Source organism: Chroicocephalus ridibundus, chromosome 1 (genome assembly GCF_963924245.1).
Source record: "Chroicocephalus ridibundus chromosome 1, bChrRid1.1, whole genome shotgun sequence".
Taxonomy (NCBI): domain Eukaryota; kingdom Metazoa; phylum Chordata; class Aves; order Charadriiformes; family Laridae; genus Chroicocephalus; species Chroicocephalus ridibundus.
The window spans coordinates 161,594,782-161,618,129 of NC_086284.1; the positions used below are offsets into that span (position 1 = coordinate 161,594,782).

A 23,348-nucleotide genomic window follows, 5' to 3' on the forward strand; every position below is an offset into this window, starting at 1 on the left:
GTTTTGCTAACACTAATGGAGATAAATTGAATAATGCACGAACTGGTTCCTAAAATTAATAAAATGTGGTGTCTATAACTCTAGTGAAAAGAACCTGTCACTCCTTCTCATCAGTCTGCAACAAGTTTTCTAAAGCATCAATAATAGTCAGCTCCACTCACTGTACTAAAACCAAACAGATTCAGTTTGTGAAAAGTGGTTAAGAAGTTTTACTAAAACATTAAAAATAGTGATGAAAAGCCATGCTTCTAATGTTATAGCATCTACTCCCTACAAGCCAACAGAAGGAAGACTACATTTTTCTCTTGCTATTGTTTAAAAGTAAAAGGACGTTAGGAGTCACTGTGAAGGTCCTCATCTCCCCCTTCCTCATGTCTGTAGCGAACATCAGTGGAAATCACCAGATGACCCTGAGGAAAGAAGAACGTGTAAAATTACTTTAAATTTTGGATGGATATATTCAGGGTCAGTACTCTGGGACTAGATCCCATGGTAAGGCCCTCAGCAGGGCAGGAGACAAGAAAACTTTAATTAATTTTAGGGTAGGAATGGACTCTGATGTAAGTTAATACAACCCTCCAAAAAGCTAAATAATACTTACCACAGAGACACTCAGGTTGCCTATGAGCCTTCCTAGAGAACGACCAGAGCAGTGAGGACTCAAGCACCCAATGCTCCTAAGTTCTGCTGGGGATAGCAGAGGTGTCCTTGTGTTGTCCCCATGCTGGCACACCCCAAAGGGCTAGTGGACCCTTTATAACCTACAACTGCTAGGGGTGGGGGGTAGAGTTTGGATTTTATATCTAGTATATAGTTAAAGCTTTACTATTAGCAACATTTAGGTCTACCCGACACAGGAACACACACAAATGCACAGGCCTGAAAAAGAAGCAATATTCTTTAACAAGAAATCACGCTTCTCACCTTTTTAATTTTTATTACAGGTCCAGTCAGGGTAGTGTGGGCCAAGTTAAGAAGAGGAAATCCTTTTCCCAGTTTATCTTCAGAAAGGACAAATATAAATACATTTTAATGTAATAATAAAATGCACTTTAGAAGCATCTTTCTCAAGGAACTCAATTTGTTTTGCAATTTCCCTTTAATCAGCTGTCTTTGCGCCTCTCAAGGGAGCTATTAGTCATACTTGCTAAAAGCCAGAAAATCCTGTGAAAAAGTTGCATACAAACCTCTTACAATCTCTCAGCTGTCTGACACTGGGATCTGACTGCCTTTGCTCCTCTCCAGATATCCACCCCACAAGATCTGGTTTCTGCTGTTTCCCACTCTGACTTACTCTCCATCTTCCTTTCATTTTCTTCTCTACCTGATCTTCTAATCTTGTCAGTCCCTCTCATTCTCATCTATCCCTACTTTCCTGGATCAAGCCCCAGCTCTATTACTATTTGCTTTTCCAAACATCTGACTTCTGCATCCCTCCTCTCCATTCTCTTTCCTTTCTCCTCATCAATAGCTCACTTCCTTCCTCAGCAGCCTCCTCCCCTCTGTTTACCTCATAGGCACCTTCTGTACTGGTCCACCTGCTTCTTTCCACCTTCACCTCTTTCTTCATCATCCGTCACTCTCTGCATCCCACTGAGCTGATTTTCTACTTTGTCCTGCCTGTGGCAGCAGGTGAAGCACAAAGGCAGAGGGAGGCGGTAATGTCAAAGCCCCAGGATGCAAGCGTGCTTCTGCGCTTCCCCAGTCTGGGCCATTCTCTGGTTATGGCTGGGCTCTGTGCCAGGATGAGACTCAAGCATGTCTCACCTCTGCTGCCACTTTGCATCCAGTGAAAAGGAAACCCAAGCCCAGTGCTTGGAAGGGAGCCAAGACTTGCTCTGTCCCCTAATCCAGGTGACTGAGAGACCAGGACTGAAGTCCAGCACAGAGCAGACCTAGGTCCGGGTGCAGCCAAATGGACAGAAAACCTCCCATAACACAGTCTTTAAAGCTGGGCACTCCCTTTTATGGTTTCACCCTTGCTTTCCTACCAGCTGTGCTCAAGGACTGGCCACAATCCTTACCATTGATTACTGGGATCACTGCACTCTGCAAAGCGTAAGACAGAAAATTCTCCACAGGTGACATCTGCTGAGGGGGAAAACACATTTGGTGATTACTGCTGGATGCCTATGGGATTGCAGCTTCACGGGGGAGATGGAGGGTTAGAAATGGACTGACATGCAAAAAGATCAGAACAGAGCTTGGCACAGAAAATCATAGGTAAAAAAGATCTTTTCTGGTTTAAGTTGCAGCTGAACAATGTAAAATACACATGCCAAAGAGGTGTCCATTTTTCTTGCAATAAGTTAAATTGAAGTCTTTTTTTTTTCTCTGTGTTAAGCATTTGGGTTGAATCTTAACTTTAGGCATGAAATCTGTTCAAACCCATTTCAGCTGCCAGGACTCAGTTCTCAGAACTGAACAGTTCTCTGGGTGGCAAGAACCGCCCTGTCCTGGTGCTCTCTCTTATGCCGTTGGCATTAATGTCCTCCTCCCTTCACTTAAATATGTAGGTTGGGCTGAGCTGCTGCAGGGTCGCATTGACCATTTCTCAGTCTACAGTGAGTGAGCTAAGCAGTGGCATGGTGTTTCTTTTATTCCCTGTTTTAGACTCTCCTCTTCATGATATTTGGTTGATTCAAGATAATTCCTGAAACTGAGTTTAAGACCGACATTGTATTCACTCCAACTGCTACACCTACTCAATCCGGCTGTGAATTCAGGCTGGCTGTCAGAAACAGCTAGAAGAGGTTCTAGCCCCATGCCCCATGCCTGCCTTTGTGCTGCTGGATACAAAAGTGAGCAGAATCAACAATGGTGACTTGCTAGGTCAATTAACATTACATGGTAACAACTCCATAACATTTGCAGCCTCTGATGAGGAAAAAAAAACCTCAACCCTCCATGAGGTATTTCCTCTTACTGGAAAGCAAAAGAAAAGCAGAGAATATACTATTTCAAAGCAGACAAAGCAGTGGCAGATGGTGTCCCCAAGACAGACCAAGAATTGTCCAGCAACAAGTTCAGATGAATTTCTTTTATCTCTGAAGGGCTCAGCTACCTTTCCTAGGCACTGAAACCCCAACTTACCTCAGAGGAGCCAAGAGTGGAGTGAAGCAGGGAGAACTGGAGCCTGAGGAAAAGAAGTAAAAGAGGAGGATTGAAGGCACAGAAAGGATGAAGGCACAAGTCATGCACACTGCTTGAAGATTCATTTGTGGAATTTCATACTGATTTCATGCTGATTCACACATTTAACTTTCCCAAAGAGTCTTTGATTCCCAAGAGCTTTTAATCAAAACTAGGATGACTACAAATGAGTTCTAGAATCACTGCGATCTTTCTGATACTAATCTTCTCCTACAGTCATGTGTAGTCCTGGGCTGTGACTATAAGATGTAGGAAATCAAATTTTTCTGAATTGCTATTTCCTGCAATGGCTAAACTACACATTCCTAAAATGTTCATTATAATTCAAATAAACTCATATCCATTCCTAACCATTATGATTTCATAACTTTTTCCATTGATGCGTGTCATGCATCCTCAGATCACTGTAAATATAATCCTGGGGAAAAAAAACATTTTGAAGAACACACAAACACATTCTTGTGTCAAAAGCTCTGAGTGAGTGGCACCACTACTTCTTAAACTTATACTGACAGGCTCTGATAACCCTAAGTCCTCTTTTCCTATTAAAAAGGTTCAGTGACCAAAACTAAGAAAAGGCTACTCATATTTTTCTTTAATGAAAATGTAATAGGTTAAAAAATATCATATATTCTGGAATTCTGACCCCACTTGAAGGACAGAGCTAAAAAGAAGAAACACCAATGTGGGCTCCTTGCCTGAAAGTCTGTGCTTCTACCCACCTAGTGCATTTAGGGAGAAAGGGGCTGTAAACGCAGCCCAGCTTGAAGTGTGAATAAAATTTGTTCTGAGACAGCTGAGAAGACCTGTAACCGTAGGTAACCACAAAACCAGAAGATCTAAGCAGAATTTAAAAAGCTCTGGGCTTTGTTTCAAACTAACAGACACATTTCTAGTCTCATTTGTTTGATGGCAAGGTGTCTGCGGTTGCAGTATGTGCTATGTAGTCTCACTTTCCCCTTCCCCTCACGTGAAGGCATACAGAGGGCTAGTTACAGTGGTCCAGTGCAGTATTTGCACTGGCAGTTTTATGATGCTCAGACATGGCACGGCAGCAACGTTTAGAGGGTTTCAAATTAACTACTAAACTTTATTCTCCAGCATCAGCACAGACTGAAACAGATGCCTTTAAGACAACCAATAAATTGAACATTGTCATCTGGAAAGGTATTTAACCTACAGAATGGGGGAGTATCACGTTGCACAAGAGACATGGTTGTTCCACAATATAGTTATATTTCATCTGCAAGATTTAGACCAACCAGTCAAAAGTCTCTTAGAGCCCTGTGAGAAGGAAGGTAACTAATTTTCTTTTTCTTATGGTGAAACAAGCACTGTCAATCTGACACAATGAAGTTCTGTTGTGTCCTAATGTTGGGATTGTTAATGTTGCTTTCTGAATTTTCCTTGGTTACCTCTTCAGAAGTAATGAGATAATCAACTTCTGTTTGGTTATTGTCAAATTGGCTCTGGTACTGGCTGTCTGCAGGGAAAAAAACAAAACAGTCTTCTGTGACTGTATACACAGATAGATACTGTCTTAGATACAGGCACAAATGCAATTGCTTCTGTGATTGGAAACACAATGTCTAAACTTTTTATTCGGTCAATACATGTAGATAGTGAAATCATTTGTGAATTTGCTGCTTTCTGACAGCAACTGAGATTGCGTGAGTGAAGTGATAACACTAGCCAAATTGCCTCCTTATCATTAGGATCATTTAAGTCCTTGCATGGCTAACATAATTGGTTCACTTTCAAGCTAATGAAAAGATGTCTGGGGACACACGTAACTATTTTATAACAAACAAGTTAGGAAGACCGGGCGTCAGATAATCACATTTTTATATATTACAATTTATTCTTGAATAATCACTCAACCTCCCACGTGGAAAAAAGGGCTTTCATAAGTAGCGCTCTGCACCTGCCTATTAAATTCTACAATATGTGGTGCATGTTTCCTCCCTGTGAAATACAACAGAACATTATGCATATTCGTGGCAGACCAGTATATGCTATTTTCTGCTGATCGCTATGATTTTCAAAGGATCTGGAAGATTACTGTGTGATTTGTTCAGCCCCAGCACTGCATGTTATCTTCTAGCTCATGTTACTTACTAGATTCCCTGTAAAGAGGTAGTGGGTGGTTGAATTTGGCAGAACAGCAAACACTTCTACAGATCCACTGATCTGGAGGATGCATCTGTCTGTGTTTAAACTGACCGCAGGTGGTGATGTAGCCATCAGCTTCAACAGCACTGGGCATGCTGCTACGTAACTCAGAGCAATCTGTGGAATTTCAAAGAGGAAAAAAAAACCACTGAATGCAGAGTTAAGCTTTTCTTAAGCTACAGTTTCTGTGGCTGCATCAGCTCAGGTGCTATATACTGATCCTCTTGTTAATTAACTTATATTAAAAATACCTCATTTTAATTATAACAACTGAAATGACGAAATTAGCGCTGCATATAATCTGAGTTTCAGAGACCATAAAACAAATGATGAAGTTTTAGACCCACCAATATTGAACATATAGAAAGAAATAATTTAAAGGCTGTTCCTGAAATACGTGTTTCAAGAGGAGGGGATTAGGACCACGTGTTAAAGAAATAAGGGAAATGAGTGACTCCAGTAAAAAAAAATAATTAACGACCCTGACAATATAAAGAATTTAGAAAAGAGGTAGTCTTCCAAAACAGCCAATCTTTTGAAAAATAGAGAAACTCCTGGAGGACAGAACTTCAGTTTGCAATGCCACAGATTCCAACTTTCATAATTTTATAGTAAATGTTGACATATTAGGGATTTTTAAAGCATCTCATAGTATCTTAATTTCTCGCATCACATTTATGAATTTAACTAATCGTGCCAATTACTTCCCCTTGTGTATAATCTCTGGTAGTCATAAATCAGGTATCGTTGCGTAGAGAAGTCAGGCTACCAATAGCAGAGATACCACTACCTTGAACAGGAATAAAAGGACACTGATCTCACAGATGTCTACCACTTAGTCTTTATAACTGTTTTGGAGACTGAGAGCGAATCCAGCACATAGCGGGGTAGAGAAAGACTAAAGAGTAGTGTGATATAAACAAGAAAACCATAGAGTTATGATGGGGTAGACATGTATGTTTGAATCTTGCACTAATCATAAACCAGCTCAGTTTCCTTGTCTACTCCAAAATTTTGCAAATGAGCTAGTACACAGGTATCAAATTTCCATAAGAAACAATAGCTACTGCTCTTTGTTAAAAGGTCTGTACAAGTAAAAGTACCCACCTCAGGAACAAAATCTTTGCATAAGGCGGTGTTTAGGTTAAAACTAGTAGCAAGCTGTAAAGAAATGAAATAAATTAGATCCTTATATCAGCTTGAAAATTAGGTTTTCCTTGGGAAAAAAAAACCATATCCTGTTTACTTTAGTTTTAGATAATCCATGATTTGATTTAGTATTTCCTTGCCCCAGAATGATTCCTAGGGAACCCACAGTGCTCTGTGGGACACAGGAGAGACAGATTTCTCATGGACATGTTTTAGAAGCATGTACCAGTGAACAAGCATTATTCTTGAAAGAACAGACATGGCATCCTGCCTACTTCCTGCCTTTGGGACTTTCTTAGATGAAATATACTGTCAGAGGCAGGATTCAAAAATCTCATTTGCCCTTTTGGTGCTGAGCACTGTGATGATCAGTGCCATTTGTGTCACCAATTTTTATAAAGACACTCGCAGCACTGTTTCAGTTAGCAAAACTTCTTGGAAACTCTGACTACTAATGCCATTGTGGAAACAGCATTTCTAAAATAAGTCTTGTATGTTCTTCATCCACAGCTGAAAGCTTAGTTTCTTTGTACCTGCTTCTTGATGCTCTGTTAAGTCTGAGGGTTTGTTCTAGCTCTCAACACAGCCAGTGTATTTGCTCTGGGCCTCTATGCAGCAGACTGTGATTCAGTACACTTTTTCCTGTCTTGCCCTTTCCTTTCCTATGTGGGATCCATGCAGAGAAACAGTTTTTTTGGTTCTTTCTGCCACTTCTTGCACACCAAGTTCGTATCTGTCATTCCTTGCCTAGAGCTGCCAAGAAGTTCAGACTTAGGTTTGAGAGAGCCTTTGACTATTTTAAATGATGACACACAGAATGAATGTCAGGAATCCCTCCTACAAATGGTAGAAGTGTGACCCAAATCTGTGTGAAATGGCAAACATAATGTGTTAGTCTCCTTTGCTGACTATCCCTACTGCTGCTATTTGTAATTCTAATACATGGAAATTTTACTTACTTCTTCGGAGATGGTGATGTTAAAGGCACCTGCTCTGTAGTAAGCCAGTGAAGCAGACTTAAGAAAATAACTGGAGACTCCCAGGTAAAGCATGGAATCACCCTGGTCTGGGAGGGCAAATGGAGCTGGCACGAAGGGAGGGTCTGTGTGATTTCCTACTGGATAGACCGTGCCCTGCAAAGAGTCATTATCAAGTATTTCTAGTTGTAAACATTAGTATCTGTCAGAATGCATTAGCAGTGGTTGAACAGAAAGAATTCTTCCTAAAATGAAGAAACGCTTGACATGAAGGAAAACCTGAAGTAAGCAAATAAGTTTGCAATATGCCCTGACAATCAGCAAATTCAGGCTCTTCTGGAAATACACAGCAATCCCAGAGAAAATCTGGCCTCCATTGTTTCAAAATTTTAATTTGAGCATTCAAGTGGGTATTCTGAACTGCAGCTTATGAGACACAAAAACAATCATCTGGACCACAGTTTCCTTTCTCTTGTGGCAAAGACACATTTGCTAATTTAATTCTAAGGGTGACATTTCATGAAAATCTTCAGGCACACCTGGAAGCACCGCAAGTTGCTTAGGACAGAGACACAAAGGAGATTTTTATACCACCTGACTCTTAGCCCTGGTCCAGCCCCAGTTATCCAAGGCCTAGTTTGGGTGCTGCACAGGTGTAGAACCTTGGTTCAGTTATACTAAGAAATTAATTCTTAAAACGTGAGAAGGTATGTGAGCTCAGGCCATGTTAAGACAAGAAAAATAAGAATAGACAGTAAGTAGTATAATTACTGACACTGTAACGGTTAGTAGCTGAACGATTCAACATACTGACATGCAAAGGTATAAAACCCTAAGAAAAAAGTTGAGAGTTGGAAGAATGCCAACCATATCCTGGGCTGCATCAAAAAAAGCGTGGCCAGCAGGTCGAGGGAGGTGATTCTGCCCCTCTACTCCACTCTGGTGAGACCCACACCTGCAGTACTGTGTCCAGCTCTGGAGCCCTCAGCACAGGAAAGACATGGACCTGTTGGAGCGGGTCCAGAGGAGGGCTGCAAAAATGATCAAAGGGCTGGAGAACCTCTCCTGTGATGACAGGCTGAGAGAGTTGGGGTTGTTCAGCTTGGAGAAGAGAAGGCTCTGGGGAGACTTTATTGCGGAATTTCAGTACTTAAAGGGGGCCTACAGGAAAGATGGGGACAAACTTTTTAGGAGGGCCTGTTGCGATAGGACAAGGGGTAATCGTTTTAAACTAAAAGAGGGTAGATTTAGACTAGATACAAGGAAGATATTTTTTACAATGAGGGTGGTGAAACACTGGAACAGGTTGCCCAGAGAGGTGGTATATGCGCCACCCCTGGAAATATTCAAGGTCAGGTTGGATGCGGCTCTGAGCAACCTGATCTAGTTGAAGATGTCCCTGCTATTGCAAGGGGGTTGGGACTACACCTTTAAAGGTCTCTTCCAACCCAAACCATTCTATGATTGTATGATTCTAACTCATAACCATTGAGAATCAGCCTGTTCCAAGGAGCATTGAAGACTAGTAACTTCCTTAACTGATGAATAACTGACTTGCAAAGTCTCATCCAGTATCCCATTGGGGTGTCAGGACATTAAAGCTTAGCCTGTAAGTTCTAGTTAGCTATAGTAGCTGATAAATAATTACTTACTACTTCTAAGCTACATATATCCTGCTTGCAGAGTGTTTTTTGTGGATGGTAAAAGTTTCTTGAACAAAATAACCAAGAGGGAGAGTTTCAACCATAGCTCTAGCACATCTTTCTTAACTGAAGTCAGTTCTGAGAGCAATGGGGATGCTCTGAATTACAAGGACTGTTGAAGCTGTTGAAAAAGCTGGGCATTGCTGAGATATCTCTTGCCTACAAAGGTGAAAAAGGGATAAGAAAGGAACTGCTGTGTGCTGCTCAAGGACTATCTGTGAGAAGTCTTTCTTTGGGTGTGACCTGTACATATACAAGATGCTGAGTCATCTCAAAACAAATACTTTGGATTGCAAGCACATTGGTAACCATGATTACATATCACAGGTAACAGGCGAAGACCAAGCAGCAGAGGAAGAGCTGTGTATCTAAAGAACACTTTATTGCTGTTTATAAAGCACCTCTGAAGGGTTTCAACTCTGAAAGAATTTAATTATAAATAATAGCTTTGATTAATTAACAAATGCAGTTAATTTATTAAACAATTGTATCTGGTTTCCAAAATAGCCCTTGCCCAGAATGTACAAATGTCTTATTGCTTTTCTAATTAAATATTAGAGAGACTGAGTAAGACTGTAGTGAAAGAAAATGAATCAACACAAAAAAGAGTCAGTAAAGTCTTAGAAAGCACACTGATATTAAAGATAAATTACCTTCAAATCCAAGTTAATGTGTGATTTGAAGACTGCTGGAGAACTAACTAGGGAATAGTCTATTTGTGCAAAGGCATCAATCTGGCTTAAGACTAGAATGATGGACAAAAACAAAACAGCCATTATTACAAAAACACATCACAAACAGTTATTGTTTAGTTAAAGGCAAAGGCATTATAGAAAAGATGAATGTGAAGAAGAATGGTGGGAGAAGGAAGAAGAAAATAAAAAAAAAACTTGTTATAAGGGAAAAAGTGAGAGTCTTCTTTCTGAAAATGTCACAGATTCCTCCCATTTTAGGCCTTGTTCTCCTGTTGTTCACAACTGAATACACTCCTTAGAAATCTCTCCCGTGCAGTGAAAGGAGTACCTAGGACAGAGTCCCCTTTTTCTGTTATGGTTATGCTGAGAACTAAACTTTACTATATGATTAGTGAAACACTGGTAAATACTATGAAATACTTTGTAAGATGACATGAGGGATCAATTAGATCAATTAGATATTCACAAGTCCATGGGCCCCCATGGGATGCACCCGAGACTGTTGAGGGAGCTGGCAGAAGTCATTGCTGGGCCACTCTCCATCATCTTTGAAAGGTCCTGGAGAACAGGCGAGGTGCCTGAGGACTGGAGGAAAGCCAATGTCACTCCAGTCTTCAAAAAAGGCAAGAAGGGGGAGACGGGGAACTACAGGCCAGTCAGCCTTACCTCCATCCCTGGAAAGATGATGGAACAGCTCATTCTGGGCATCATCTCAAGGCATGTGGAGGAAAAGAAAGCTATCAGAAGTACTCAACATGGATTCACCAAGGGGAAATCATGTCTGACTAATCTGATAGCCTTCTATGATGGCATGACTGGATGGATAGATGAGGGGAGGGCGGTAGATGTGGTCTACCTTGACTTAAACAGGGCGTTCGACACGGTCTCCCACAGCATCCTCATTGGGAAGCTTAGGAAGAGTGGGTTAGATGAATGGACAGTAAGGTGGATAGATAACTGCTTGAAAGACAGAGCTCAGAGGGTAGTGATCAGGGGCACAGAGTCTAGTTGGAGGTCAGTGACGAGTGGTGTTCCCCAGGGGCCAGTACTGGGTCCAGTCTTCTTCAATATATTCATCAATGACCTGGATGAGGGGATAGAGTGCACCCTCAGCAAGTTTGCTGATGACACAAAGCTGGGGGGGGGGTGGCTGACACACTGGAAGGCTGTGCCGCCATACAGAGAGACCTGGACAGGTTGGAGATTTGGGCAGAGAGGAACCTTATGAAATTCAATCAGGGCAAGTGTAGGGTGCTGCCCCTGGGGAGGAATAACCCCCTGCACCAGTACAGGCTGGGGGCTGACCTGCTGGAGAGCAGCTCTGTGGAAAGAGACCTGGGAGTCCTGGTGGACAACAGGATGACCGTGAGCCAGCAATGTGCCCTTGTGGCCAAAAAGGCCAGTGGCATCCTGGGGTGCATCAAGAACAGTGTGGCCAGCAGGTCAAGGGAGGTCATCCTCCTCTTCTACTCTGCCCTGGTGAGGCCGCACCTGGAGTACTGTGTCCAGTTCTGGGGTGCCCGGTTCAAGAAGGACAGGGAACTGCTGGAAAGGGTGCAGCAAAGGGCTACGAAGATGATTAGGGGACTGGAACACCTCTCTTATGAGGAAAGGCTGAGGGATTTGGGTCTCTTCAATCTGGAAAAAAGACGGCTGAGGTGGGATCTTATCAACACTTATAAATACTTAGAGGGTGGGTGTCAGGAGGATGGGGCCAGGCTCTTTTCAGTGGTGCCCGGGGACAGGACAAGAGGTAATGGGCACAAACTTGAACATAGGAAGTTCCATCTCAACATGAGGAGGAACTTCTTTCCTTTGAGGGTGGCAGAGCACTGGAACAGGCTGCCCAGAGAGGTGGTGGAGTCTCCGACTCTGGAGACATTCCAAATCCGCCTGGACGCATTCCTGTGTAACCTGCTCTAGGTGACCCTGCTCTGGCAGGGGGTTGGACTAGATGATCTCCACAGGTCCCTTCCAACCCAATGATTCTATGATTCTATGAGCACATTTTTACACATATCAGTGTTGCAGACATGGGATGTTTGTTCACAACAATAGAGGGCACTTTATCACACGATATGATTGAAGACTTTTTCTGAAAGGTGCTCGCATGCAACTTCAGTCTGATTGTTATTTTTAATTGGACTGTAAAGTCTCTTCATATTGTATAAATAATCAGATGGTTTTAAAGAGAAATGGTGAATTCACACAGAGATTATGAACTCCTCAATATGACGGTGTTTAGGTATGTGCTGCATTAGAAGATGTTCTTGATGACCATGATCTTCACTAATATTTGCCAGTGCTTGGCACGCAGCAAGTAGAGGCCATTTTAGGAAAAATAAAAGTCTACTTACTCTGCTTCCTAATAGCAGAACAGATAATAGAAATATCCGCAATGCAAAGTGAAGTGTGGGAACAAACTCTCTGACCTGAATTATATGATTTAGGGGAATTAAATGAATTTGAATTGGTGAAAACTACAAATAGTCTTGGAAAAAGACCCCAACAATAACCAAAAAAAAAAAAAGGAAAAAAAAAAAAGATGTGGGATTGATTATAGTAGTGAAAATCTTACATTTATATGCTTTTTGGACACAGGTATCTATTGTCTTCATGTCTCTGCATGAGTGACACAGGAATTGTTACTGGTGTGAAGAGAAACACACCCAGTGTGACACTGTATTCCTGCAGCATCTTGTTATCATCTCACTAAACTCAAGTTCAAAACAAGATGTGCTAAGTTTACAAGATCTTACAGAAACAGTGTGCAGTATGGGATGTTTGCTAGGTCTTTAGTGGATTACGGCTAACTCAGGTTTTCTTATGTCCACAGTACCAAGAGCATAAAGGATCATCATGAAAATGTTCATCTCGAAAATCTGAGGAAAAAACACAGGTCAGCTACAACAGACTGAAAGATTACAGGTGACTTGCTATGGGCACAGAAGAAATCTGAATATTGTATATAAGATGCATGCAAGAGATTTCTACGGTGGAGTATGGAACAGGTTAAGGTACAGAACAATGACTGTATTTTTCTTCCTTCACTTTTTTTTTGTACTGCGAACACAGGAATGGTTTGGCATCTAATGAAAAAGGCTACAATTTGAGTACTATGAAAATTACTTAACAAAAATTTGTTATCAACAACTCACCCTTATGCTTTCTAAGCTGTGCATCCATCATTTGGATTTTGTATTTGATATTTAGGCATAGCTATATGAAAAGAGAGACAAGTCACTAATGTAAGGCCTGTATTTCAACTCCTCCCTTCACTAGCTGAAACCATCTTTGCAAACTTACATATTTATCCAATTTGGTGTGAATGGGCTCCTCAATATAACCAGATAGAAAGCTGTAGATCCAGCTGGAGGAAAGGAAGTGAACACAATAACTTTTTACCATGGATTGAAATCTTTGAAATGTAAAATCTGTCAGACTGGGGCATCAATGTCATTTATATTGATGAGAAGCAATTACAGCGATATTGGTAGACTGAACAGCTGACTGTTTTTATTAATTTGTGAGTCTCAGACAAACGCTAGGGGTTCTCAGTCTCATAGGGGCTATTTAGAAGGCAGTCTAAAAAGTTGTGAATGTTCACGTTAATGTGTTGATAAAAAATGCTCAATGAGACACATTTTGTCTTTGAGTAAGACAAAAAAAATTTCTAGAAAATCAAAATGAGGAGAACTACAGGCAGTGTTTCATGTTCTCTTTTGAAAGTTTTATTATTCTGTCAGCTTGTCTAGACCACCTTCATATCTGCAAACCTCCATTTGCAATCTTGTACTCTTTAATATGCTGAAATGGCAATCTTTTTCATATGCAGTATGTCTAGTCAGCTTATTTGCTGGCACATGCACAAAGAAGTGTAGATTAACCACACTTTACACACTTAGCAAAGGAGCCTGGTTTTGAAAACAGACCATTAAAAATCTATTTTCATAGCCTTCAATAGTTAGTCATATCAGGTAACTGGATCTCTAAAAATCAAAATTTGAAAAGTGGCCCTTATGCTACAAGCCCTGCTGCTTCCCATACAGTAATTAGAAAATCTTCTGTACATACCTAGATCCTCCATTGAACTTGACTTTTACCCTATTAATGCTCAGCTGGCAATTGTGTAGCAACACGGACAAGCGGCCTGTGCTATCCCGTGATACTTTGAAGATAACTGCAATAAACAGTCCTGAGATGGACACAGTAATTCCTCCTTGGTCTTTGCTGCAGGGACAAAAAAACCAAACTCAGTCAAGGAAACATCTGCTTTAAGTGAACAATTTAAGAAGCTTCCTGTAAATCAAGTTTGAAAGGACTTCTTGCTGCTATCATCTGGAATGACGAATAGGTTTTCTAGGGATTAAAGTAGATTAAGGACATGCATGGTATTCAAAAACAGATTATATACATGAGTTTCCAGGACATGAATTTTCCAGTGTTGTGCAGGATTTGACAAGTTTGCAAAAATGTCACAATTTCACAGCAACACAAGACATTCCAGTCCTTCATCACAGATCACCCTGAAAGCCTCTGGGACTGCAGCAGCAGAAGCTCATAAATAGCTCATAAATATACAACCCAGTGGTTCTCAACTTTGCAATTGTTCCACTTTCCTCCTTCCTGTAAGAATTTTCAAGAAGCCTTTTAAATATATGCATTCCTCCATTTTTTTGTCCTGCCCCAAACCCATTCATTTGCCTTTCTGTAAAAATCCCTGCTAAGACCCCAACAAAAATATCCTTATACCTAAATTCTAGCAAATTTAGGTACTAGGACTACAGTTAGGAGTTGTAGAAGCCGTAGACTAATCAAGCAGGATACAGAGCTGAATACATGTTAGAATAGCCTTATAAAAACCTCATTTATCACAACAGAACTGGCACCGAAAGCATCACTTTTCAGCCCTTCATCCTGATTACTCAGGTTTTCTTTTCCCAAGTATTACTACAGTGGCTGCACCATACTATGGAAAAAGAGCCCAGCCCAATATGAAGCTCAAACCATGAGTCTCTCCACTTTCCTCTTTATTTTTCAGGCTAAGCAAAAATCCTGGGGAAAGCAGTTGTAACCCCAAAAGATTAATCTTAACCCAGTCCCAAATCATACACCACTCCTGGCCAAACCAGTGAGTAGTATTGCCAGACACAAAGCCCGTCCTACCACCACTACCATTTTAAAACTCATCTTTCAGTCAGTATATGTGCATTAAGTGGCTGTCTGGAGGAAGCATCACTGTTCAGACCCTCATTTTCCAGTCCCTAACCAAGCCCCCATCCCACAAACCATTATGAGAAGCATTTTCCCAAGGAGAGTTGTGCAGCATTGGGACAGGTTACTTGGAGAGGTTGTGGCATCACCATGCTTGGCTAAACACCATCACTAGAGAGCTGACCTGATCTAGTCTGGTGACTGCTCTGGACAAAATGACATCCAGAGGTCCTCCAGCCTAGGTTTACCCATCCTTCAGTGACAGGGACCATCGCAAAAGGATCTCAGCCCTCCTCCTCCCTCTTTGGGCTGCTTGGCAGATACCGAGAAGTCCAGCTCCTTAGGTCCTCTGTTCCTGCATCCTTATATCTGCTCTTCAGGAGGGATCCTGATTCACTGATGAAGGGTCTCAGCTCCAGGCCCCCAGGAGCAAAAGGCCTGCCAGGAGATATCGTGACTGGCAGATTGCTCTGGGACGCAGTGGAGAGAAGGGCTACAGTGAGGGCTAGAAATGCAGGGATAACAGTATAAAAACTAAAAAGCTGTGATAAGACCCATCTTACTGACCCTGGAAAGAGCCAGGAGGGGTGGGTTGTCAATGGTCACCCTTGGAAAGCTTATTTTCGGCTGGCCCCTCTTAGTCTGCTATGCTGAAAGCAACATGTAGGAGTAGGGAACAGAGGGGATGAAGAGTAGGGCATATTTTGGATCTGCCTAAACTTACAGCCATTCACAAAACATCATATTGAAAAGAGCAGCACAGATTGTTCCTTCTGCCCCTAAAAAAGTCAAGAAAAACGCTTCACGCCCTAAACTCCTCCAAAGCTGGCTTTGACCACCTCCATCATGATCTGCTCCACCAAACCCTGCATACAAGCTCCCTGCCTCCCTTGCTGCCTGTGAAGTCTTTGGAGTCTTATACATCTGGGGTCTTTCCAGATTATTCCCAGGTCCTTATCTTCCAGAAAGAGGGAGAGGTGGCTTTGTGTTTGGGAACCGCTGATTTGCCCTGCTGTACACAGTACCCTTTTCCTCACAATACTGGTATGACAGAAGGTACAATGGACAGGCTGGGGACGCAGTGACAGCAGTTTGCAGCCACCAGTATTAAAGACTGAATGCAGAACTGCATTTCTGAGCTCCTTTGAAATTACGACATGCTATGAAACTTGCAGCTTTGTGATCCATCTTGCTGTACTATCTATCTGGCTCACCAATAGAGCAAAACCTACTTCTGTTACCAGTTACTCCATTAACTCAAATTGTAGAGATTAGCACCTTGCAAACTTTGCTGATACCCCAGAAGTTTTATCCCTCTCCCCGCCCCAAGAAAATATAGAATATCATATTAAAATTCTATAGCAAAAATGTGAAGATAAAAAAGTGGAAAAATCAGTATGCAATCACGTCACTAAAGACAATCTCATACTGCACAATGTCATGAAGCTAAGTCACTTTTCCATAGCAACCCAAATTCTGGAGTTTCCAAAGTTCTGAATGTTTGGCATTGCGACAGTGCCCTTCGTTTAATAGGAGCACTTTAGAAGACAATATACATTGTACCAACAAATAGATAATTAGTTATAGAGTCAACCTTCCAGTTATATTGTACAAAGAAAGCAACAAATGTGGCCATTGCAAACTCTGTGGTCCTGAATATTCATGTAATATCATGTAATATGCAGTCTGGAAAAATTGAGCATGCTAACAGATGTCTGATCTGATACTTCCCAAAGAGACAACCTGTGGGGTAGAATTATTAAAAAAAAAAAAAAGGAAAAAAACCCCCCACATTATTTGGCAGGGGATGTTTCCTTCTTAAGAAGTTTATTCCAATAGATTGCTGTTAAATGATAATGAATATCTGACCTGAAAAATAACAATTACCATCTAGATTCCTGAATTTCATTTGCAATCCTCCCAGAACTGTCCCCCGCACCTGCATCGCACTGTGCAATACTTACAGCAGCCACGCGCTCATTCTCCAATCTGCACTGATTGTAGCAGAAGCATGGGCCACTGACAGACTAATGCCAGTGCCAGGAATAAAGGAAGCAGAAGTTTCTGGGAAATCTACATCATTAATTCTGAGCCTACAGAATACAGAAAGGGGAATATTAGGCTACATGTCACAAGAGTAAGGACTCCTGATCACTGAAAACCTTGCTACTATAAAAGGCAAAGTCCGTGCTTCATTACAAGAATTTCTCAGAAATGAATGACACTTGTATATTTTAGGAAAGAAAAACACCTGTACCATCACACTTAGTAGCATCCTTGGAAAAAGAATCCCTGATATCTGGACAGGGAGAAAAGGATGCCTAGCCGAAACATAAATTTCCCCTTGGGAGAAAAAATCAAACCACCTCCTTAAAGTGAAATGTGCTTGCTGGGCGAAAATAACCATGTGTTAAACCCAGGTGCTACAACTATAAATAAATCCAGGTTGTCTGAATGCTAGCATTTGCGGAAGAACAACGAAGTTTCTCTTTCCCCATCCTATATCCCCTCCCTTGCCTCAGCAAAGGGGTCTGGAGAGGATCCATTTTTCTAAAAAAAATTTCACTTGAAGATTTCCCTGCCAAAACAAATGTTTCTGATACTCAAGGATATTGTCTTACAAATGAGTGTGTTGAATTGAGCTGAACGTTGTAAAGATATCAGCTGTGATCTTATCATGTAGTATACATTCCTCATTGTTTCCTGATATCTGGCAGAGATCTCTGAAACAACTGCCTTTAATCTACTTTCCCTGGGGCAGAAGGCACCAGTTACTTTTAGTTAAAATGACCATAATTCTCCAATAAAATCTTGGGCAGCAGTAAGGCTGCCTTTAGTAATCCTGTTTGCAGCGAGCTAAAATCATATTTCCACCGGGAAGATGGCCCATTTCAAGAACTATGGTCAGGAGAATGAACTGGGGTTTTGAAGATCGTATAATAATTTAGATTGGAATGGGACCTCAGGAGATTTTCTGATTCAACCCCCCAACTCAAAGCTGGGCCAACTCAGGAGCCCTGCTCACTTGAGTCTTGCACACATCTGAGGACAAAGATTCCCCAACCTCCGGGTAATTTGTAAGGAAAAGGAAGCAAAATGCTACTAAGCAGCAGAGCTTGGCTTGATAGTAATGTTAAAAGACCAGGATTTTTTGTTTTTCTGTTTATAACCTGTTGGGAAAGCTGTAACTGTAAGATGGGATTGAAGGCTGTAGAACAAACTGCTTTTGTATTAGTCTCCTTATTTGGAGAAATTGTAAGAAACTCTATAAAACTGTTTTTCTACTGGCTGCTCCTGGTACAATGACTCTCCTCAGCAGGAAATAGGTGTCAAGCCCTATGCAATCAAAATGCTGATTTGCCATTGTAAATCCATCCAAAAAGATTCTGTAAGAGTCATCTTTCTGCCACGTCCTCCCAGATACACCATCCCCCTCCACACATTTTGATTTTATCCCTTTGTCAGTTTTTTCTCATCAAACACAAACAAATTATTTTCACTGTTACAGGTCCTTCATAGTAGCACTCTGTTAATATCATCAATTCTGCCCTCTTTCCCACCCATTTTCCCTGTTGTAACACAGCCATGCTTAGACCTGTCTCGCCCCAAACTCCGATACAAATCGAGTGAAAAAACAGTCAAGGTGCTCCTTCAGAAGCTTTCTAAAGCTCATCTCTGAGTGTGGTGGAAGGATGTACTTACAAAACAAATTAGTGTTTGGGCAGTGGGAGCAGAGTTAGATGAACCATTAAGATTTTACACTGAACAAAAAAATGGCTGCATAATTATTACTATGCAGTAATAATAAGCTGTTTCATCTTAAAACTTTGAAATATATTTCCGTTACTTACCTTGAAATAACATAGTTGACCTTAACAACTGAGAAAGTCTCCTGCCCACTCCAGCTTGGGAAGGTCTCTTTCAATACTGCTTGCTTCAGGAGCTCCATCCCAATCGTCCTGCCTACAAGGGGACAGAGGAAAGCACATGCCTTGCAGATTGGATTCAGGCACCCAAAGGTCCAGATATATTGCCAAATAATTCAATCATCACTTTTAACATAGTTCTTGAAAGGCTCCGATTCTATGATCCTTACCTAGACCTCCTTCCAACTGCTTATGCACCCATTTACAACTTCTATTAGCCTCACATACAAATTATTTAACCCAAGATCAAGATCATCTGTTAGGATCATCTCATCCTTGAGTTGTATTTTATATTCTAGAACTCTTGTTAGGTTTCTGAAACCGTTACACTTCCTTCACTCACAATGTGGAATGCATTGGGACACACTTGATCATCACCTTTACCTCAGATCGTCTCATAACTGTTGAATGAAAAAGCCAGTTAAGAAGTAGCAAGAGGACTTCTACATAGTAGTGTTTACTTACGGAAAAAGTGTGATATATGCATTTGAAGTGCTGCTATGTCAAATGCGGAACTACCTGGCTTGTTGGAAGTTGTTTGAGGTTTAAAGACAATCCTCTTAAATATTTTCTTCCTGTTTCTTTCAGAGTACATATGTTTTGCCACTGCATTTTATCCATTACAGCATACTGCAGATCTCTGACATTTCTTTACCTTCTCTCCTTGCTTTAATGAATCCCTGCTTTCTTGAATGCTTCAATGTTACTTGTGCATTGACAATACACACAGACCCCCATCATCAACAAACAGAACTTTAAATCCCAAATTCATTGTGTCTTCCTTCCTTTTGCTTATCTTTGATAAAGCCACTGCTAAAACTTTAATATTGAATGATGTCCTGCTTGCAAATATTTTTAGCATGAGTTTCGTTAGCTTTTGGCCTCACAGTTGCTGAATAAAAAATATCTATTTTTTCTCCTCCAGATTTCAGTGCATTAAAAAAGCCAAAAATTGAAATCAGTGATAACGCTGGAATATCTTTTCTTAAAATAGATTGTTTATGAAGGAGAGGTAAGTTATGATTCCCTGGGAACTCCTGCCTCCAAAGCAACATACGGGCTCTGACTGAAATAACTTAAAGCTCTCTTACGACTGTCAGTTAAGGCAGCCAGTGATCCCAGGTGGAATTTCTCTCAAGACTATTGCAGCAGGCAAGGAGCGTGCAGGCAGGATCTAGTGCCTCAGCCTTCAACTCTCATATTAAAGGAAAAGATGTGACAGGCACCATGCTCTTCAAATATGAGAAATACCTTTGGGAGGCACACTGTTAATGTCTGTTCTTACTGCTAATGCAGGGGTGTGCAAACTTAGTCTGTTTGTGCAGCACTTGAAGGACATGCTGAATGTCACAAAAACTACTGGGCTCACACTAGGAAATACCAGGCTGAATTCTCATTTCTAAAGCCATAAGAGATCCCTAGGGAGCGATTTCTCCCGTGTGTCATAAAAAGATATGGAGATCAGTTCTGGTTTGGGTGACTGATGTTTGCCCTGCTCTTCTCAACTCCTCAAAAGCCTTTAAAACAATGCTCATACAGAGAAATAAGTGGACCTGATCCTTGCTTTCATCTTGAAGGCATAAACCCTGAGCTTCTACTTTTCATCTCACAAGTCCATTGTTTACCTGTCAGCATGTTCAGTCCATAAATGACGATTAATTCTTAGCATGACCCAGCCTTTGTTGAATTTGTGCCTTGTTAAGTTTATTATTAATGTTAATTCTGTAAACAACTGAAATTATACTGCGTGCCCTCCACACCCATGGAGTAAGTCTTAGGTAAAACACAGTGAGAGTTAGCATGAGTAGAAAGAGTAAGGAAAATACATTGTGGACATTAGGAGTATCCTGCACAACCTTGCTGATGTTCTGTTAAGGGGCACAATTATGGCAGATGGTTACTAGATTTTTTGAAAGAATGGCATATGCAGATACTATCCCACCCCAAATGGAGGAATGAGAGTAAAGGTGTGCAGTTACATGGCTGGTACAAAACTGTAAGCTTTTATTTCCTCAATTATGTCTTATTATTGTCAAGTAAATATTGCACTTTCAATGAAGTTTTCAACACTTTTCAAAAAGGAACGATTATATGACCATCTCATTCTGGTCCTAAGAAAGTAGATCAATATGAAGAGTGTGGTAGAAACACTGTTGGGCTGTAAGAGAATGCAATCAACAAAGAAAGGATAAATTCACACCTGGGGTGCCCAAAAAGGAAAGAAATAAGTGAGAGAACAGACAAAGAGTGTTACTGGTGTGAGGTGTGTGATTCTATTTCAATATTTAAGGAGCTTGTTTCTACACTGCACCTTTATTAAGGAACTATATTCAGTGCATAAATTTATCATAAATTAACTTCTGGCAATATTTGACATACCGTAGTCCAGCCCCTTCTGAGTAATCCTCACTTTAAGACCAGGATTAGCCTCAAGCTGCAAGGACAGCAAACACAGCAGGAAAGAATACCACATCTTTAGCATCTTCGCACCTTTGTCACAGGGACCTGTTAACAACATTTATGATGCAAACGTGATCATAAATGATGCATACCATGAGTTGCAAAAAATCTGTGTCCATCACTTCCCTCAATGAAACTGGGATGAGGGTGGATAGTCAAGACAGGTTTAGCCAGTGATTTTACTGTAGGAAGCAGTCAATGTGGGAGAAGACACAGATTTCTGATTACTTTGACAGCACTTTGGTAGGCATTAGCTGTTGGCAAGACTGAATGGTTCTACTCCACTACTCTATGCTTTCCCCACATCCATGTCTTGGCTGGTTTATTTAACCATCTGTCCTACCTCCTGCAGAGTGAATATGACAGAGCAATCCCAGCCAAGGAGGAGCAGGTCTGTCCTCCTATAGGACAATACCCTTTTTATGTATGCCCCTCTTAGAATATACTGGACTTTTGAGCCCAAAAGTTTCTCAACTAAATCAGCCGGTGTGTATATATATAAATATATATATAATAAAATACAGCAGGCCTCCCTACAAAACTTGCCCCCCTTTTAAACAAAAACCTCTGACTTCATCCAAACACTGATACATGACATTGACTAAATGAGGTCACGTGAGAGGGGAATGCAAAGGGTGAATTCAAAGCACACATGAGAATTAGACGGTGATCACACTAGAGTGGAGAAGGGTGTCCTGGCATGAGCCTGCAGCACAGTGTCTTTGAGTGCAAAGTGAGACTGTGAGCCACGGCGTGGTGGGACATAACCACCTGACCCAGCTTCACTAAAGCTGTGACAAATTATTTCTTTCTGTTTCACTATTCTAGTACAAAGGTACGGTTTCTTTGTTCAAAATTCTTGCATTCATCTTCATTTTCACTACTAATGACAGCCACTGCTCAGTTTCCTAGAAATAACAATACTGTTTCTCAAGAAAACTTCAAATCTTCCCAGTGCTGCATTAGGAAATTGCTTATTAGGGGCCTATGGTAACTTTACTGTGGCCTTACCACTGAGGAGAGTGGCACATTCTTTTCTAACATGTCTGATTGTGATCATGGTACCTACCTGTGTTCAAAATCATGCTAATTAATAAGTAGCAAAAAAGCCTTGCTAGTTTCCCAGGTATTCCAGCCTGTAAGATCATTCCTGAATTTCTAGTAAGTACCATATTGTCTTGAAAAATTCTGACAATTTATTCTATTATCTGCCAGAAAACATATATAAATATATTAAAACACACAAGAAACAAAAACCCAATGAAAAAAAAATGCTTTGGTAGTCTTACTTCTGTGTTGGAATTAACATGATCAGGTCAGACTAAACAGTTGCAAATCCAAGATGTACCTAGTACCTCATAAAATACAGTTCTTTGGTAGATTTATGAACTATACAACAGATAAAATGCATTATCAATATTGCCCTGATATCAGTTCTCTGAGGGAATCCTTACCCCAAGGTACTATGCAAGAAAAAGTGATTTCGGGAAAAAAACATTCTGAAAACATAATCCACATTGTGACAAATTTTTAAAATCTCCTCCTTAATTGGTCTTTCCGTCTCTAGTTTTATGCTTTTTTTGTTTTCTATACTTTAAGCAACTCACAATAAACAATTACTTTAAGGTAGCAATGTTACATTATGCAGAACAGACAGTTGGAAGTCACAAATCTTTAACTTTTTCCAAAAATTGTCTTAGCTTCTTCTGCAAACATGCCACTTTCTACTCTGATCATTAAGGGTCAATTAAAAATTGATGTAAAACCAGAAAGACAGATTTTTCTATCATTGAAGTACATAGATATTTACTAGATATTTATCTAGCAGGATTGCTGGAAGCATTGATGCAGGTGAGGTACCTCATTCTCATTGAATTTCATTCACACTGAGGAACAGAA

The 23,348-nt window shown here is 40.8% G+C and overlaps 1 protein-coding gene across 1 annotated transcript; it reads right to left on the reverse strand.

Moving 5' to 3' along the window:
- Positions 1–332: 332 nt before the first annotated feature.
- On the reverse strand, positions 333–21,528 carry LOC134511045 (BPI fold-containing family C protein-like). Its single transcript, XM_063324417.1, is given in 15 exon segments — positions 333–410; positions 925–1,001; positions 2,025–2,091; positions 3,094–3,136; positions 4,569–4,636; positions 5,272–5,442; positions 6,433–6,486; positions 7,434–7,607; positions 9,808–9,899; positions 13,008–13,068; positions 13,156–13,219; positions 13,924–14,079; positions 17,028–17,156; positions 18,915–19,026; positions 21,369–21,528. Coding segments are annotated over 15 exon segments (1,506 nt in total).
- Between the last annotated feature and the right edge of the window lie 1,820 nt (positions 21,529–23,348).